Source organism: Mycothermus thermophilus, assembly GCF_041956435.1.
Source record: "Mycothermus thermophilus strain CBS 625.91 unplaced genomic scaffold VTJ04scaffold_2, whole genome shotgun sequence".
NCBI classification, from domain to species: Eukaryota; Fungi; Ascomycota; class Sordariomycetes; order Sordariales; family Chaetomiaceae; genus Mycothermus; species Mycothermus thermophilus.
In genome coordinates this window covers 2,591,337-2,607,876 of record NW_027191428.1, presented here as the reverse complement: position 1 = coordinate 2,607,876, position 16,540 = coordinate 2,591,337, and the positions used below count along the sequence as shown (strand labels likewise).

The following is a 16,540-nucleotide window of genomic DNA, read 5'->3' as shown; positions in this document are numbered from 1 at the left end:
CTGCTGAACCACAGCATTATGATTGAGAACACCACCAAGCCAAGTTATCAAATCACGGGAGTCTGAGCAATAAAAATTCCTCGAGATGGAACTTGACTAATAATAATTAAGGTATCTCTTTGTTTTTCGATTCTCTTGTAATTATATTCATTACCATTGTCTTCTAGTGTTTATCTTAAATAATTTCTCTCCCTTCCCTGCTCATTCCTTTCCATTTCGCAGAGCAATTCTGTCTTGATCAGAGTCTTGGTACCTGACTTACAACATGAGTCGAAATGTTTTTAAAGTCTTGGGAACAACATGTCAAAGGCATTATTATTACTTTGGTCAGAGAGCAGGCAGCAGAACATCTTGAACTGGATGGGAACAAAGACAACGATGCGTACGGAGGGAGTACCATCTATACACATATTAGGTAGGACTGACTACCATCATGTCTCTCATCAATCCCGAGGCACGACCGCTTTGGAGTCGCCCTCCTAGGTAGGTATGTATTACCCCGTGACACATCAGGACGCCTGGGCTCGGCCCAGGCATGGGATGGGGAGCCGACGTTGGGGCGATTGCAAAATGTTTGATGTTTGGCTACCTAGGAGGTTACAATTTCTTGATCTACGGCCCCAACCCGACAATCGTGATGAACATTCGGTATAGGGGACAGTAGCTCAGGTAGGAACCCTAGCATTCGAGTCAATGGGGCACATGCATGCAAAACCGTTCAACAGTGGAGCAGGACGCATTTCCTGCTCCATTCAGGTGAGCGTTTCGTAATCGCGGATCTCATCGACAAAGCAAAAACCTGGCAGCCTGGATGGAGCCCGGGTTGTGAGAATTCAGGTGCCTGAATGAAGGGAGAGGGGGCGGCGGGGAGCTGCGCTACAGGCGGCCAGATAATATAGTCGTACGCACTGGACATTAGCTTGAGCTCGAGGCTCCCTTATTCTCAGTGGTTTAATTCGTTGAAAAGTCAATGCCATCTTAACATCACAAGGCTGAAATCTGGATACCTATCTGACCTGATGGAGGTCAGGTTCTTGGGATGGGTATGATGGATGTTGGGAACTACGGCAGGCTGCTGATTTCGGGAGGCTGCATGTTGTGTTCATCGTGGACTGGGTGAGGGAATGCGAGAAGAGCAGTAACTCTCCGCCAGAACAACCCAGAGAACACTCCCGTCTCCCTGCAAACAGGCGGGATGCTGGGGAGGCTGGTGGAGCCCGTACTACTACTCTCTGCTGGTTCGTCGGAACTCAGCCCTATGAACCGAGAGGTTTCGGGAGGACTGTGGGGCAACTGCCAGACACCAGCAAGTGGTTGGCCATGATCTTAAGTTCCGGCGAAGGAGATTTCCTCCCATGTGCAGAGTGACTGGCGCATCTAACACCATCCAGCATCTGACTGCAAGTAAATCGCTCGCTTGGAGGTTGTACCTCTGTACGTATCTAGTGTAGTGCATCCCGAGATCCTCCTCGGGGGATTGGCACTTTGCTTGCTGTCTGGCCCCACAAACATCAGCCAGGGGCCATTGCTTCAGAAGACGGTTGCACGCTGGACACTCTGCCACCTCAATGGCCCGAACTTCCGTCCGAGCCGCATTGCTGCAGGGCATCGTCTTTTGGCTTGGGCTTGGACCTGGTTGGGACCAGCAGCCAGAACGCTGGGGAGCGTATGTTGCAGTTGGGTTTACCAGGACCATCATGCCGGGCACACGCTGTTTCTGTGACCGATTGCAACGGGGGCCAGATCATGCCATGAACCCGTGAAATTGATCTCCACAACAGCAAAGAGGAGAGACGTCCGGGTGCCGCAGCCGAGGTCAAGGGGTTTGGACTTTGGAGGTCGCTGCCCCGTTGTCTGGATCGGACTAAACAAGATGCTGGTGTTCCGCAAGTGAATCCGTCCGAAGTCACGACAAGCTCTCCGCCACAACGATTTGCTTGGGGAAAGCTGCCGTTCACTTGTTCGCTGTCGCAGATTGCAGCTCCATGGTTGTGGTGCTGCAAGAGCAGTGACCGCTGGCAAGGGGTGCGGCTGAGCCACCGTGAGACGGCGCTTTGCTGTCCTCGTTGACGGCTCGGGTGGACCCGTCAGCATCATCCCGCCCGTTGATTGATTGCCCCTTCTCTCTGGGAGTTCGCAACGGCATGAACCACCGCGTTCCTTTGTTGACGTGTCTCTATCCGTCTGTACGCTCTAAATCCCGTCGGGAGGACGAAGCGCAAGCAGGGCATGTAGCGTATCGGTCTCTTGCAGCGTTGGTCATCGGTGTTGTCGTTCGTCTCCTCTCAGCAGTCGAGAAATCCATCTGCCTTCGCGCAATGCGCGGGGAGATGAGACGCGATCGGACCGTGTTAGTGAAACCGCAGCAAAATTGCTGTGCCTCACTAACAGATTATCGCGTCAAAGTGTTAGCCGCAACCCAAGAAAAGGGAACGGCCGAGAATCTGACAGCCAAGCAACCGGGCTCAACAGCGCCGGGCTGCTCCGCATTGGGGGAGGAGCCACTTTGAGCCAATCAGAGGTGTTGGTCACAAGTGCTGCGCCAGCTTGGGTCCCCACTCTGGGGCAAGGGGCCCCTGTCGTCTCAGCAGGCAGCAGCGTGCTATGATCCACCGCATTTCTCATCAACGCTCCCTCGTCCTCTTCCAGCCCGTCCTCTCTCTCTGATCCCTTTCATCCCCAACGCTCTCATGACTCCCTGAACTTCCCTCCTCTTCCACCCTTTTTACGCCTGAGGCCGACTTGCCCGACCACTGTGTGCCGTTTCTGAGTTCTGCGTTCTGAGCTCAGACCAGCCGGTTCCACGCACACCCTTTTGTCTGACAGCGGTCTTCTCTGGTCTTCGGCCGGAGTCGATCCGACAAACACACACTCCAATCTCGACCTCGTCGACAGCGCTCGAGGTGCAAGCATCGCCAGGCCCAAACTCAACGGCTTGGCCGACAACAGCCGTTAATTACAGCGCATTGATATATGGTACGTGATACATAAATTGTCGCATTTATTCATATCTTCCCATATCTTCTGCTCTTTGCTTTTCGGGTTGGGGAACGGTTCCTTTGTGACTCTCTTCCTCTCGTCGACGCATTCTCGAGGTGTCCCTCGGGTTCTTTGAAGACACTCTGCACTCGGCACTGCAGGTCAACTGTGACTCATGCATTGAGGGCGTCGTCCGCCCATGCGATGATTGAGGACACGTTGAACTGACCCGGGATACATGATGCAGCGTTTCGGCCCGTCGAATTCGACCAAGACCTGGCTCGGCCTGCCTCACTCGTTCGCAACCATGTCTTCGAACCCGCGTAGGACCTCCGCCAGCCGCTCTGGCGTGAGCATCAAGAAGGGCGCGACCTTCCACTCGCCCAGCAGCCCGCTGGATTCTCAGCAGCCCTTCACGCCCCCGTCCCTGCCCCGTCGCTCTGAGACCAACCTGGACGATGTCATCGACGCCTACCGCCGCCGTACTGCCATGATTCTCGGCGACATCGACAAGACCTTCGCGGGTCTGTCCGGTGACTCCTCGAGCTCTTCCCCCTCTCGCAAGGCCCTGCGCGATGAGACCCTGCCCCTGCCGCGCGGTCTTCTTGACCACACCCTCGATTCGATCACGGCCAAGGAGCAGGCCGCCGAACGCCGTATCCTCCGGCCTCGCACACGCCGTCCCTCTCGCCACCACGAGTCCGACAGCGGTCTCGGAACGTCGATCGCCACATCTAAGGAGAAAGAAGCCGCCGTCAAGAAGGAAAAGACCGTGAAGGCGACGGCCGTGACTCGCTCTGCCGCTTCCCAGTCGACCACCACCTCCCCGGGCCTCAGCCCCCGTGCCAGAAGCCGTATCCTCGAGTACACGATCAAGCCTCTACTCGGCAACGCGGGGTTTAAGGACTTCCACCCACTTCTCCTCGAGTGCCCCCGCAAGATCCAGGAGAAGCAAATCGTCTGCCTCCGCGACCTCGAGAAGACGCTGCTGCTCGTCGCTCCTGTAAGTGAACTTATGACTGACACAACTTTGAGGGGTGATACTTATCGCGCCTTGTTATTAAAGGAGAGGACCAAGGCCGCCGATTTGTACCTCGATTTCTGCCTCACCACCATCCGCTGCATCCAGACCACTGTCGAGTTTCTCAGCGACCACGAGCAGACACGGCCGCGCGACGTGCCGTACAGCAGTGGTTACTTCATCGACTTGGTTGACCAGATCCGCAACTACGCGCAGCAGCTCGCAGACGCCAAGGAGAAGGGTAATCAGGACGAAATGGAACTTGATCCGTATGTTGCTCCATTTGCCCCGTTGGCTATTGACATGTTGGCTAACACTTTCATTAGCACCGACGAGATCAAGCTCCACGGTGGCATCCACATCAACGGCCGTCCTGCGGAACTTGTCCGCGTCAAGAAGAACGGAAAGATGATCTCGATGGCTACGGGCCAGCCTATTGAGAAGCTTGAGGAGCATCCCGATGGCCCTGTGCGCTTCAAGCGCTCGGCCAGTCAGGAGCTTGAGGATGAGGAAGAGATCATGCGCTCCATGGCCAGGCGCAAGAAGAACGCGAGCCCTGAGGAGCTCGCTCCCAAGAAGTGCCGCGAGCCTGGGTGCAACAAGGAGTTCAAGCGCCCGTGCGACCTGACCAAGCACGAGAAGACTCACTCGCGCCCATGGAAGTGCCCGGTCCCAACATGCAAATACCACGAGTACGGCTGGCCAACCGAGAAAGAGATGGATCGTCACCACAACGACAAGCACGCGACAAGCCCAGCCATGTACGAGTGCCTTTACAAGCCTTGCCCATACAAGTCGAAGCGTGAGTCCAACTGCAAGCAGCACATGGAAAAGGCACATGGTTGGGTCTACATTCGCACCAAGACCAACGGCAAGAAGAACTCGAGCGTCAACGGCACTTCGGTCCAACCTACTCCCCAGCTCCAGAACATTCCCACGCCCCCCAGCGAGTCCAGCGTGGGCGTGGCCACCCCTCCAGATGATTGGAGCCGCATGTACGGCAACAACCTGGAGTTCCCTACCTATGTCCCCAATGACACCGAGTTCATGATCCCCCAGGAGATTTCGCTCGATTACTCTCCTATTGACAACCCTACGCCGTCGACAGACTCGGGCATGGATCACAATTCTGCCTACCAAGATATCCCGACAGACTACACTCTGTACGAGGATATTTACAGTGCCCCGGTCCATCTCTCCACCCCGCCGCCCATGCAGAATATTTACAACAAGGATATCGGCCAGCCGTTCGTGCCCTTCACGACGGCCGAACTCTGCCCGCCACAGCCGGCACAGCTCTCGCCCATTGGCCAGGCCAATGCCATGCTCTTCACTCCCGACTCCCTGGCCGAGGTTGAGGACTGCTTCGACGACAATAAGGAGTTCGCTGCCATCGCTAATGCGGTTGGTGGCGGGGACTTCGTTCTCTTCCCACCCAACAACGGTGTTTCCAAGCCCCTGTTCAACGAGTCCCTCTTTGCCCCAACGGACATGACTGGCCTGGGACTTAACACTGCTCAGCCGCCGTCGTCCCAGGACCTGCTCAACGCGTTCAACGTTGACTGGTCTGCGCACGATCTCAGTGCTTTCCTTCCGTACTGAAGATGACACATGACGAGAGGATGAGGTGAATTTCGATGCGTTTCAATGGGTCATGGATTCTCTTTTTTTATGATGTAATGAGGAAGGGCATGGGCAATTTAGCGAGACTGGTACCTTGGAGGTGTTTATGGGAACACTTTGCTGCAGGGACCCTCGTGTGTATTTGATATTTGAGTTGCAATTTTTTTTACGTTTTCTTCCCCCATTCCACTCATGTTGATGGCTCTGGCTCAACCCCAGAGTGGTCGGTTGGAAGGAAGGAACGGGATACGCCTTTGCTCGGTGGAATGCCTGGAACTGGCTCCAAGATGAGAGAAGGGGAATGAGAAGGATGAGATGAATGAGACAGAGGCTCTCAAGTTAATATCCCTGGCTAGATTCTTCTCGAGCTTCGAATGATCATCTCAATTCCGAATCTAGAGATCTGCTCTCCCGTCCTAAGTGCAGAATGTTCAGTTTCAGCTGTCATTGAAGGTGTCCGTCGTCCGCTTCGGTTCGCGGGTGGCCCGTGCACGGCCAGTGGGGCACCCATCATTTTCCCTGACCACAAAAATCTTTGCCCAACTTCAATCCCACCATCAACATCCAACCCTCTATTGTTCTTGATCGAGCTGCCACCACATACTGCTCAGCGAGTTCAAGGCCATATTACGCGGTCTAAGTTGCGTTTCTCCGACATCGTCGACCTCCATTCAGTTTGAGTACGTCTTCCCTGAATTCCGTGCATCGCGCTCCATCCCACCACTGTGCTACCGATCCCGCGGTTTCCAGCTTCCGTCACTCCGGTTCCTACGCCAATTTGCTCGCTCCCAACCCTCTCGACATGCCCTCTGAGGCGTCGACCACGCCATGGCGGCTATAAAGAGAGGACGTATATCGCAGCTTCATCGGCATGGGACTCGGAAGATGGGCGGAGACCAAGAACCAGCGGGAAACGGTCGACACAAAAACCAAAACCAATAAACAACAAAAGCCTCTACATGATGACATGTGCAACGCCTCGTTGCAACCCACAATATTTCACAAAAATAGGAAGAGCCGTCTGAACCTCCCCGGGCGAGCAGGGTCTCGTCGGGGCTTTGTTTTCCCCTCTTGGGGGACCAACCCCGACAAGACTTGGCACCCCTTCGGCCGACCGCCCGCTTCCCACCCTTATCTCGCCTTTCCGTCGCTCGCTCTGAGAGGAGAACAACATCGCCTGCACCGCCATGTGCTTGCGGAGCTCGGGAAGGATGGGGTAAGGGCTGGGACGGTGTGGTTGGTGGGGTTGGTGGTGCTTATAAACTGGGTTTCTGAGGAGGCTTTTGGTTTTTTCTTTCACATTCTTGTTGCTTTGTTTCCAATTTCCTCTGTTTCTGGAAAACATCGATTGCTAACAGGTTCAAGAATGTCATTGTAGGTATTGAGTAGTATCCAGTGACGACTTGTTGTCGAGACCGTCTTCTTCCCGGAGCCTTGGCTAGGACACGGACACTTTTTGGAGGAGCAAAACACTGTCACGATGTGCAACAGTAGGATGATAGGGACGCCGAACATAGGATAGATCAGAAAATGAGAAATACAAAGCATTCGATGCTGATGTCCCCTGATCTCGATCCGATCTGTTACCCGAGTTTGTTTGCTCTGCGCAACATCAGGTTCGAGGCCGTCCGTCAAAGCTATCACAAGCCCAATTGTCCATTATCTTTGGATATATGAGAAATTTGGTTACTAAGAGCTAAGGAAATATCGACGACCAGCCCCAACCCCACCCAAACCTAGAAACAGGCGCCGAATTTACATTGCTTTTATCACCCCCATCCATCCAGCCCCAGACCACGTAGCAGATGGTACATACACACCAATACTCTCCTCCAACCCGGCCGGTCCCACAACCCAAACGTGTTGTAGGACGGCTCACGGTCCAACCACACTTATTTAGCAAAGTGCAGGTCATAGCCAAGCCACTTCCTCCTGATGACCTCCGGCACGCTCAAACCAGGATAGCCGTACGTCAGCGGGAGGAAGAAATACCAGCACCACGCAACGGCGGCCAAGATCACCACGGTAGCAATCCAGGCCGCCTTCATGCTCTGGCCGGCGAACCGCTCGCGGGCCGTCAAGTGGCGCTTCTGAGCGGCCGACTTCTTGCCAGAGGCCTTGGCGGCCTGGTGGGCAATCTCGTGGTGGGGCGCGTCAGTGCTGAAGATGAACTCAACCAAGGCACCAGTGACGAGGGTAGAGGCGAGATGGGCAGGCAGGTAATGGTGCAGGAACAACTGGCGGCCCATGACGAAGAAGGGGAAGTAGTGGGTCGCCCAGGCGAGGAAGAAGAAGCCCGTGGAGTTGTAGAGGCGGGAGCGTGTGCCTAGGTGAAAGAGTTAGCAGCCGTGTCTCATTGGGAATGTGAAACAAGAATACGAGAAACTTACGGTGGTCTAGAGCGTCAATTCCGCGACGCAGTGAGAACTGATCCGCCAGCACAATGCCAGCATAAATGGCCAAGACGCTGCTGGCAATCCACCAGCCGAAGGGGTTGCCCACAAAGTAAATTTGCTGGCGCGTCTCGGCCTGAGTCCAGAAGCTGACGCCGCGAAGCAGGAAGGGCCACTCATACGGCAGCGAGGCGTAGGGGTGGCTGGCTGTCAGCGCGTTGTTGTGCCAGAACATGGACCGCTGCAGTTCGAACCACTTGCGCAGGAAAGGAAGCTTCTTGACCTTCCTCTCAGGCTTCTCCCGGCGCTTGTGGTCAGGAGGCACGGAAACAATGTCCTCAACAATCCAGACGTTGGAGCTCGGACCGAGTTGCTTGTTGCCGTTGATCTCCTGCTGCTTGTAGCCCCAGTCGGGAAGCGGCTTGGGATGGGTCCACATCGCAACCTTGCTAGGGTTGTGGATGAGCTTGAAGTGGCCCGAGACGCTCTTCCATTCCTGGCCAGCCTTGCCGTGCTCAATGCGAACCTCGAACAAGGTGTCGGCAGCGCGGGAGCCGTAGGCATCCGCAATAGAGACGGTTGTGAACTCCTGGTTGGTGGGGTAGTACGGAGAAGCAACATCGTGGGAGAGCAGGATAGTGTCAGTGCCGACATGGCGCAGGCGGATGAGGTCACGGTTTTTCACATGGCGGCCGAGCTTCTTGTCATCGGGGCCACCGGGAAGAACCTGCCAGTAATTGTTGGTATCATTGAACGGATAGCCAGTGACCTGCTGGCCCTGGCTCGACACGCGGCCATCATCATAGCGCAAGGGATAGCGATCCGGGTGGCTGTGAAGATAGACCTTGGTCTCCTTATGCTTGATCGTGATGGTGTCGTAGTAATCAATGGTGATGGCGTTGGCGAGCATGATGTTATCGCTCAGGGTCTCCTGGAACTCAGGCGACATGAAGTCGTCGCCAGGGCCGGAACGAGTGAGGATGGAAAAGTGAACCTGGAACCAGAAGAGGTAGAAAATGAAAGGCATGATAATGAGACCGAAGGCGCGAGCAGCAAAATGCTTGCCGAACTGCCGCATGGTCAGGGCTCCTCCGGGCCTGTTGATGTTGAGGAGGTCCCACAGGTCGATGACGACGGCAGAACCGATCGTGACGAAGGCGAACAGGCCGACGTACTTGGTCGAGATGTCGCAGGACAGGGCAAAGCCTGTGAGGATGAGCCACTTCCACCACTTCCTGGAGAAAGGCTCATGGCGCAGCTTGTAGAACTTGATGTAGCAGAACAAGCTGCAGGCCATGGCGAAGACGAGGGTGGCATCGAGCAGAATCAGGCGAGTCTGGCCGATGTGGGCGTTGTCGAGGAGAAGCAAGCCGGCAGCCAGGACACAGGCCGGAAGGCTGTATCCCGACTCCCACATGATCAAGTAGACCATGGACACGGTCAGCGCGCCAAGGAGGGCGGGCATGGACCGGAACGCGACATAGGGGACCTTGTTGACGATATACGAGTCGCCAATGTTCTCGAAGTGGAAGTGCCCATCGTAGCCCACGAGCCATCCCATAAAGGCGAAGAGGAGTTTTCCGAGCGGAGGGTGCACATCGAAAAAGTATGTCCTCTCAAGGTAGTACGAGGCGAACTGTGCAAAGAGTTATTGTCAGTCGTGTGTTCACTGAGAAACCTGGAATCGCATCGCCGGGCAATGGAATAGGGTGTGCGAACCTTGCCAAAGTGGACTTCATCGAACACGACCTCGTTCGGGTGGCTGATCCCCCAGAAACGGGTGAGGAAAGCCAGAAAAGTGATGACGGCGAAAGCAACCTTATAGTCGCGGTCCGAGTTGCCGGACGACTTGGCGGCCGCCTCCTTTACGATCTTGTCTAGCTCAACATCTGAGGAGGATGGTGTGTCCTTTGGCTTCTTCGTGGCGGCAGGGCCAACTTGTCGTTGGCGCAACGTGCCCTGGGGCGTCGGCGATGTCATTCTGACAAGACTGCGAGGGAGAGGTCGTCGATCAGCCAGTGCTCCAGACACCCAGGATCAAAAAGTCGCGGATAGTAAATAAATATGTGAAAGCGGAAACTCGATCTTATTCAACCACCGATGCGTGCAGCAATCAGGGTTTGGCAAGGGATGCGGCAGACGCCACAAAGGATTGTTTGTTGGAGTTGGACACCTACCACACCCACGGCCCCTATCAATGCTCTGCTGATCGAAGGCGACAAGGAGATTGGGGAGAATTAAACAAGAAAAGACAAAAAGGAAAAAATATTAAAGAGAGTAGAGAAGCTTAACGAGAAAAAAGAGTCAAAGCAGACGTTGGACGTAGAAAACAGGTCAGGCCTGGTGATGGAAGACACGACGTGGTAGAAAATTAATTGCGTCGCAACAACCCCTTTAAACTTGAGGCTCTGGATGGCGCAGGGCTGATGCGAATGTTTGTTGGCCTCGCCAGCTTTGCAGTCGGGCCCCAGACTGGACACCTGGCGTAACCCGGATCCGGACGGTGAGAGTGGGGCTTAATTGACCAACCGGCGAGCTGGGAACAGCTGACGCTGACAGGATGTGGCCCAAGCTCCCGCGGGCACAGTGCGAACCGTGATTCGAGGGGTGCAAACAGCGTCCAGACGGCAGAAGTGAGATCTGACGGATGGTGCACGGGATTTGGGCTGTCTTCAATAGTTCTTTCACTGCGTCGAAGAGTCAGATTCTGTGCTGTCGAGTCTGGATGATCGGGCCATGTTCTTCCCCGGGTCGGGAGATCGCGCCGTCCCGGCGATCGCCAAGCTCGGGCCCCAGCCCCGACGGCGGGGTCTGACCCGCCAGGAGCCCCTCTCCGAAGAACGGAGCGGAATGCCGTTGATGCAGTTCCAATACATTTGGACCAGCTTCCAACTTCAAATTTCGCCCTCCACTTGACTCGTGTGACTTCCCTCTGCCATGCTGGTTGCTAGAAGAGCGCTGCCAATTCTCCTCCGGTCCCCTTTGAACAGAAATACACTGCAAAAATTGGCAACCCGCCCTCTTCACAACATGTCGGCCACTCCTGTCTTCACCAAGAATGCGGCCCCGCGTAAGTCCATGTCCCTTCATGTTCCCTAGTGGAGGTACCTCTGCTGTCATGGAAAATCCACACACTAACATGTCCTTCAAGCCGCCGGCCCTTACGTATGTTTAAATCCCCATCCAGTACACCCGGGGCCAGTGCCCAAAGACTCAATGGATTCTGACGACTGCCACAGTCCCAGGCCATCAAGACCCCGACCGCCATCTACTGCTCGGGCCAGATCCCCTGTGACGCTCAGGGCAACCTGATTGAGGGCACCATTCAGCAGAAGACTGCTCAGTGCATTGCCAACCTCAAGGCTGTCCTCGAGGAGGCTGGTTCCTCCCTTGACAAGGTTGTCAAGGTCAATGCCTTCCTGGTCGACATGGACAACTTTGCTGTGAGAGCACCCCTGAGCTAGAAAGCCCTTGGAAAAGTTCGTACAACATTTGATGCTAACAAGAGATTCCTCAGGCCATGAACGAAGAGTATGCCAAGTGGTTTACCCACAAGCCCGCTCGGAGCTGCGTTGCTGTGAAGCAATTGCCCAAGGGCGTTGATGTTGAGATTGAGTGCATTGCTTTGCCGTAGATGCTCGGGACAAAAGAACAGCAAGATAGAAAATAAAGGACAAAAAAGCATTCTGTGTTTCCCATGCATCGCCACGCCTCTCCACTTGCAAACAGCAATGTCAATATATCTCATCTGCAAATCGGACATGTAGTAGGTCGCTGGTCAGCTTTCACACACCGGAGGGCCAGTGGCCAGATTCGTCACTTTTGAGTCATAGAATCTGACATCCTGGCCATTGGCTGTTCCACCTTTCTGTGATTTCAGGCTGTTAGCCATCAGAACCCCTCCGTTACCTCAACGTTACACACAGATTCCAGGCTCTACAACCCAACGCCAGAGCCGAGCCCCTCGTATGTTGGAAATATTGGTTCCCTTTGCTCATCGTCTTCGGAAGTATCGGAATCAACTTCATTTACAAGTTTACAATGCCCAACCATTACCCCGTCCATCTTGCTCCAGTCCACGAATCGAAAGTGCAACCCTCTTGCTCATCTCATTCATCACATACCTAGAGATCACTTAGTGTCTCGCAACGTGCAGAGCCAGATCGCATCATGACACCCCCTGTGCCTGTCAGCCCAAACGCGGGCGATGCGAGAAGAAGATCATCATGGTGGTATAATAGCTACAAAGTGCGTACATTCATTATGGATACAATGCCAAATGATCTCGGACCCTGGTGACTTCATCAGGCCATGATGTCTACTCCTCTCATTGGCATCAACCAGACCAGTCACAGACGTTCATGCGCTAACATCACATCGCTCGAACCATAACCCAGGTCCTCATCACCCCACTCAGCTTCATAAGTTTCGTCATCGCACTCGCCGTCATCGATATCTATCACTCAGTTTTACGGACCCGCTACCACCCAGGCACCCAACAGCACGGCTGGCTACCGGGCTGGCTGTCTCGTCTCATTTACTCCTACCAACCACATCGTTATGATGACACAAGTCCAGTCTCGTCGCGTCATGAGGGCTTCTATCACAGCATGCAGCGGAGTTTGATGAGGCTGGAAGCGGAAGAGGCGTTTGCTCTCAGGAGTGTTGTACTTGGAGGAGTCGGGTTGGTCTTGGGGCTAGGAGGTCTGGGGCTGCTCTGGGTCGGATGGAAGATCATGAGGTGGACTTTATGGGGTTTGTTTTGGTGGATTGAGGTTTTGACTGGATGGAAACTGTGATCAGCATGCTCGAGAAATAGCTCAAAGGTATTCTGGGTTGGATCTGATCATTGAAGCGAGTTCAAATCTCAACCACAGTCCTTTCCTTCTTGCCCACCCCTCTCTGTCTCCACCTCTTAACTCTCAGTGCTCCGCCACACATACTTCATCTCCCACACGCCATTCCCAAACTCCTCGAACCATTCCTCTCCGGCAGCCACGAACCCATAGCTCTCGTACAGCCTTCTCGCTGCCGCCAAACTTCGCATCGTCGAAAGCCTGACCTCCCGAAACCCCACATGGCGCACAAACTCCATCGCCGAGTCCAACAACTTCCTCCCCACGCCCATCCCCCTGACCGACTCGTCCACGATGAAACACCGCAGTCTTGCAACCCCTTGTTCCCCGATGCACTCGCCATCGATATAGACAACTCCGACAATCTTTCCTTCCGCCGGCAGAGTGGTATATGGGGTTGCCCCGGTCGGGGGTGGAGTGGTAATCTGATCCGGTCCCGGACCCGGACCCGGAGTCGGAGTTGGAAGTGGAGCCGGACTTGTCAAAACCGCCGACCAAACTTGATTCACAGGCCGATCCAAGCGTGCTAGCAAATCACCCATGCCTTGGGAAAGAACGGCCTCGAATTGCCGGCCCCAGCCGCATAGTTGGTAGTAGTAGTCGAGGTGCATCTCGAGGGTGCGGGCGAGGATGCCGGGCCGATAGCCTGGAGTGATGATGATAGTATCGGTTGGCTTGGGGGTCATGGCTGGTGTTGGCAGGGCCTCTGTGAAAGCGATCTGTTTGCCGGCCGATGGTGATGTCGTTGTCGTCCCCGGTTCGGGGCGTATGGGTTGGTCTTCCCTGGATGCAGCCATTTATTTGGCTGGCTGGCTCGATCTGGCGTTGTCTACGATTCACTCCTGGCTGCGAGTTGTAGAATATTTTGTTATTCACCGTTTTACCTCAGGCGACTCAGGCAGGAGTATCACGATCGTCCTCAAAATGGAGGCAAGTTAGAGACAAGCAAGCTGAAAGTCATCAACCTCTAACCCTGACAAGCAACGCCATCTCAGAAGAGTTTAGCAACGTTACAACAGATCGGAATCGAGGTCCACCAGAATCGAAGAGTCTTCTTGACCAGACATCGACACCATTCTCGAAATGAGTTCTCCCCTTTTCTAGAGCATTTAATTTGGATTGGCACTCTTCTCCAACTCATGCATGTCGCGCGCCCTTTGAGTTACATTGGAGTACATGCTGGGTATCGACAACTGCTCCGTCGCCAGGTCAATACAAAATCCAGCGAGTTTCTATTACCTACTAAGTAGAGTTGACAGAGATGGGCAGCTCATCTTCTTCAACTCCTTGTTTAACATGTTGTCATGAATCAGTCAAAATTCACCTCTGGATTTCCGGAGCAATGATTCGACCGACACCCAACAAAAACGGCCCGATCCGCCTCTCCGTCTCCGGGCTGGGAGCTGGGAAATGCCGAGCCCCGACCAGGTCATGCACGGGCTCGGGGCTGGGAAGTTGGCCGGACCGGTTTCTTTGTTGGCTAGTGCCGACGCCGTTCAAGTTAGCGGGGTGGCTTCAAATGTATCTCAACGTCATCCACTTCTCGAAACACATCACATTTGGATCTTAAATTTGCTCATGTTTCAGCCTTTTCAATGCCATGAACCGAATTGGATTCAACTCCTTGCCGATGCCGTTGCTTCTTGAGTAGCGACCTTTCTCCGACTTCTCACGTCAGAACCCCGATTTAAAAGCCAATAACAACCTGACTCGTCTTCGCTTACTCAGCCCCTGAACCGCGCGTCCGCCTCTCACATTTAACTGGGCACCTGAACCTCTCTGATCATTGACATCGTCGACCCACTCGACACTGTGGTGTTGAAGCATCACGCCGGTCTTTATGACCTACTTTCCAGGCCTGCTCATCGTGAGAGTTTGACGTCCCTGGACTACGCCGCTTTATCGCGGGGCGCTTCACAATGGTGGCTTACACCACCATCCTGTTGGCCTCTCCAATCGAGGCCTACCTCGTCTCTTCCAACGTCTTCACCCCATGGCTTGGACAGCCGAGTTTTCTGCGCGCGCTTGCGGTCCTATGGGCTACCCAGACGTTTGCGTGGCTCGTCTGGAGAGTCATCCTCTACCCCAAGTTCTTCTCACCGTTGATCGGTTTGCCAGAGCCATCAACCGGCAACTCATGGTTTATGGGCCAATGGAAGGCCATTACCGCATTTCCTACGGGGACGCCCATGATTAAATGGTATGTATATCGCTCTTTGATCAGTATGCCGTGTCATTGCTGATCTCTCTCCAGGATGAACACAATCCCCAATGAAGGCATCATTCGGTACCTGGGCCCATTCAACCAGGAGCGACTTTTGATCACGACGCCGAAGGGACTCTCTGAGGTTCTAACGACGAAGAGCTATGACTTTATCAAACCTCAGATGTTGCGCTATTCCCTTGGCCGCATCCTCGGCATCGGCCTCCTGCTGGCGGAGGGCGATGAGCACAAGTTGCAGCGGAAGAACCTCATGCCGGCCTTTTCGTTCCGGCATATCAAGGATCTCTACTCCGTTTTCTGGTCTAAGGGGCGTGAGGGAGTGCAGGCGATTACGGAGGAAATCAAGGACAAGGCGGCTCAGTCTGACGGCAAGGCCACGGCGGTCATTGAGGCCAGCAGCTGGGCGTCGCGCATCACTCTCGACATTATCGGAGTGGCGGGTATGGGCCGAGACTTTGAAGCCATCAAGAACCCCAGCAACCGCCTGACACAGGCGTACAACCGCGTTTTCAAGCCCAGCGTCCAGGCACGGATTCTCCAACTCCTCGGATTGATCGTTAACCCTCGTTTCCTCTCCTGGATCCCGCTCCAGCGCAACAAGGATCTAGAGGACGCCGCCAAAATCATCCGCGCCGAGTGCCACGAACTCATCAACGAAAAGAAGCGCAAGCTCGCCCAGTCGAAGCTCGATGACGTCGACATCCTCTCCGTCGCCCTCACCTCGGGCGGCTTCAGCGACTCCAACCTCGTCGACCAGCTCATGACCTTCCTGGCCGCGGGCCACGAGACCACCGCCTCGGCACTCACCTGGGCCATCTACCTCCTGGCCAAGAACCCGGAAATGCAATCCCGCCTGCGCGCCGAGGTCCGCGCCCACCTGCCCCCGCTCGGCAACCCCAGCGACGACGACCAAAACTCTATCGTCACCAGCGTCGACATCGACCACCTGCCCTACCTCAACGCCGTCTGCAACGAAGTCCTCCGCTACTTCCCCCCGGCGCCGCTCACCCTGCGGCGCGCGGCGCGCGACACGACCATTTGTGGCGTGCACATCCCCAAGAACACGCAGGTTATGCTGGTTCCCTGGGCCATCAACAGGTCCAGGGCCCTGTGGGGCGACGACGCGGAGGTGTTCAACCCGGACCGGTGGATGCCTGCTTCGGAAGGGGACAGCAAGCGACCGGCCGGCGGCGGCGCCGTCAGCAACTATGCGTTCTTGACGTTCTTGCACGGGCCGAGGAGTTGTATCGGGCAGGCGTTTGCCAAGTCGGAGTTTGCGTGTTTGCTGGCGACTTGGGTAGGGAGGCTCAGCTGGGAGTTGGAGAACAAGGAGGAAATGGATGAGAGTAAGCTGCAGATTAAGGGAGGCGTGACGGCGAGGCCGGCGAACGGGATGTGGATCAGGGCGACTGTTGTTGAAGGGTGGTGAGCAAGGGGGAAGCGG

General features: G+C 55.0%; 9 protein-coding genes across 9 annotated transcripts; 6 read left to right on the top strand and 3 right to left on the bottom strand.

Moving 5' to 3' along the window:
* Positions 1–1,568: 1,568 nt before the first annotated feature.
* Positions 1,569–2,956, top strand: VTJ04DRAFT_3114 (uncharacterized protein; the record flags this gene model as incomplete). The annotated part of the gene is made up of 2 exons (XM_069360979.1): positions 1,569–1,666; positions 2,791–2,956. 2 exons carry the CDS (start codon positions 1,569–1,571, stop codon positions 2,954–2,956), a joined length of 264 nt encoding a protein of 87 aa, XP_069221635.1.
* A 261-nt stretch (positions 2,957–3,217) lies between these two features.
* VTJ04DRAFT_3113 (uncharacterized protein) lies at positions 3,218–5,602 on the top strand (the record flags this gene model as incomplete). The annotated part of the gene is made up of 3 exons (XM_069360978.1): positions 3,218–3,982; positions 4,046–4,269; positions 4,327–5,602. The coding sequence occupies 3 exons, from the start codon at positions 3,218–3,220 to the stop codon at positions 5,600–5,602; spliced, it is 2,265 nt and encodes a 754-aa protein (XP_069221634.1).
* Positions 5,603–5,644: 42 nt separating this feature from the next.
* Positions 5,645–6,490, bottom strand: VTJ04DRAFT_3112 (uncharacterized protein; the record flags this gene model as incomplete). The annotated part of the gene is made up of 2 exons (XM_069360977.1): positions 5,645–5,954; positions 6,396–6,490. The coding sequence occupies 2 exons, from the start codon at positions 6,488–6,490 to the stop codon at positions 5,645–5,647; spliced, it is 405 nt and encodes a 134-aa protein (XP_069221633.1).
* A 684-nt stretch (positions 6,491–7,174) lies between these two features.
* VTJ04DRAFT_3111 (uncharacterized protein) lies at positions 7,175–7,492 on the top strand (the record flags this gene model as incomplete). The annotated part of the gene is made up of 2 exons (XM_069360976.1): positions 7,175–7,249; positions 7,364–7,492. The coding sequence occupies 2 exons, from the start codon at positions 7,175–7,177 to the stop codon at positions 7,490–7,492; spliced, it is 204 nt and encodes a 67-aa protein (XP_069221632.1).
* Positions 7,493–7,515: 23 nt separating this feature from the next.
* Positions 7,516–9,996, bottom strand: VTJ04DRAFT_3110 (uncharacterized protein; the record flags this gene model as incomplete). Its single annotated transcript, XM_069360975.1, has 3 exons — positions 7,516–7,949; positions 8,014–9,652; positions 9,736–9,996. The coding sequence occupies 3 exons, from the start codon at positions 9,994–9,996 to the stop codon at positions 7,516–7,518; spliced, it is 2,334 nt and encodes a 777-aa protein (XP_069221631.1).
* Positions 9,997–11,046: 1,050 nt separating this feature from the next.
* VTJ04DRAFT_3109 (uncharacterized protein) lies at positions 11,047–11,650 on the top strand (the record flags this gene model as incomplete). The annotated part of the gene is made up of 4 exons (XM_069360973.1): positions 11,047–11,086; positions 11,168–11,181; positions 11,256–11,459; positions 11,534–11,650. 4 exons carry the CDS (start codon positions 11,047–11,049, stop codon positions 11,648–11,650), a joined length of 375 nt encoding a protein of 124 aa, XP_069221630.1.
* Positions 11,651–12,186: 536 nt separating this feature from the next.
* On the top strand, positions 12,187–12,815 carry VTJ04DRAFT_3108 (uncharacterized protein; the record flags this gene model as incomplete). Its single annotated transcript, XM_069360972.1, has 2 exons — positions 12,187–12,264; positions 12,414–12,815. The coding sequence occupies 2 exons, from the start codon at positions 12,187–12,189 to the stop codon at positions 12,813–12,815; spliced, it is 480 nt and encodes a 159-aa protein (XP_069221629.1).
* A 116-nt stretch (positions 12,816–12,931) lies between these two features.
* VTJ04DRAFT_3107 (uncharacterized protein) lies at positions 12,932–13,669 on the bottom strand (the record flags this gene model as incomplete). The annotated part of the gene is made up of 1 exon (XM_069360971.1): positions 12,932–13,669. The coding sequence occupies one exon, from the start codon at positions 13,667–13,669 to the stop codon at positions 12,932–12,934; it is 738 nt and encodes a 245-aa protein (XP_069221628.1).
* A 1,122-nt stretch (positions 13,670–14,791) lies between these two features.
* On the top strand, positions 14,792–16,525 carry VTJ04DRAFT_3106 (uncharacterized protein; the record flags this gene model as incomplete). Its single annotated transcript, XM_069360970.1, has 2 exons — positions 14,792–15,072; positions 15,127–16,525. 2 exons carry the CDS (start codon positions 14,792–14,794, stop codon positions 16,523–16,525), a joined length of 1,680 nt encoding a protein of 559 aa, XP_069221627.1.
* Between the last annotated feature and the right edge of the window lie 15 nt (positions 16,526–16,540).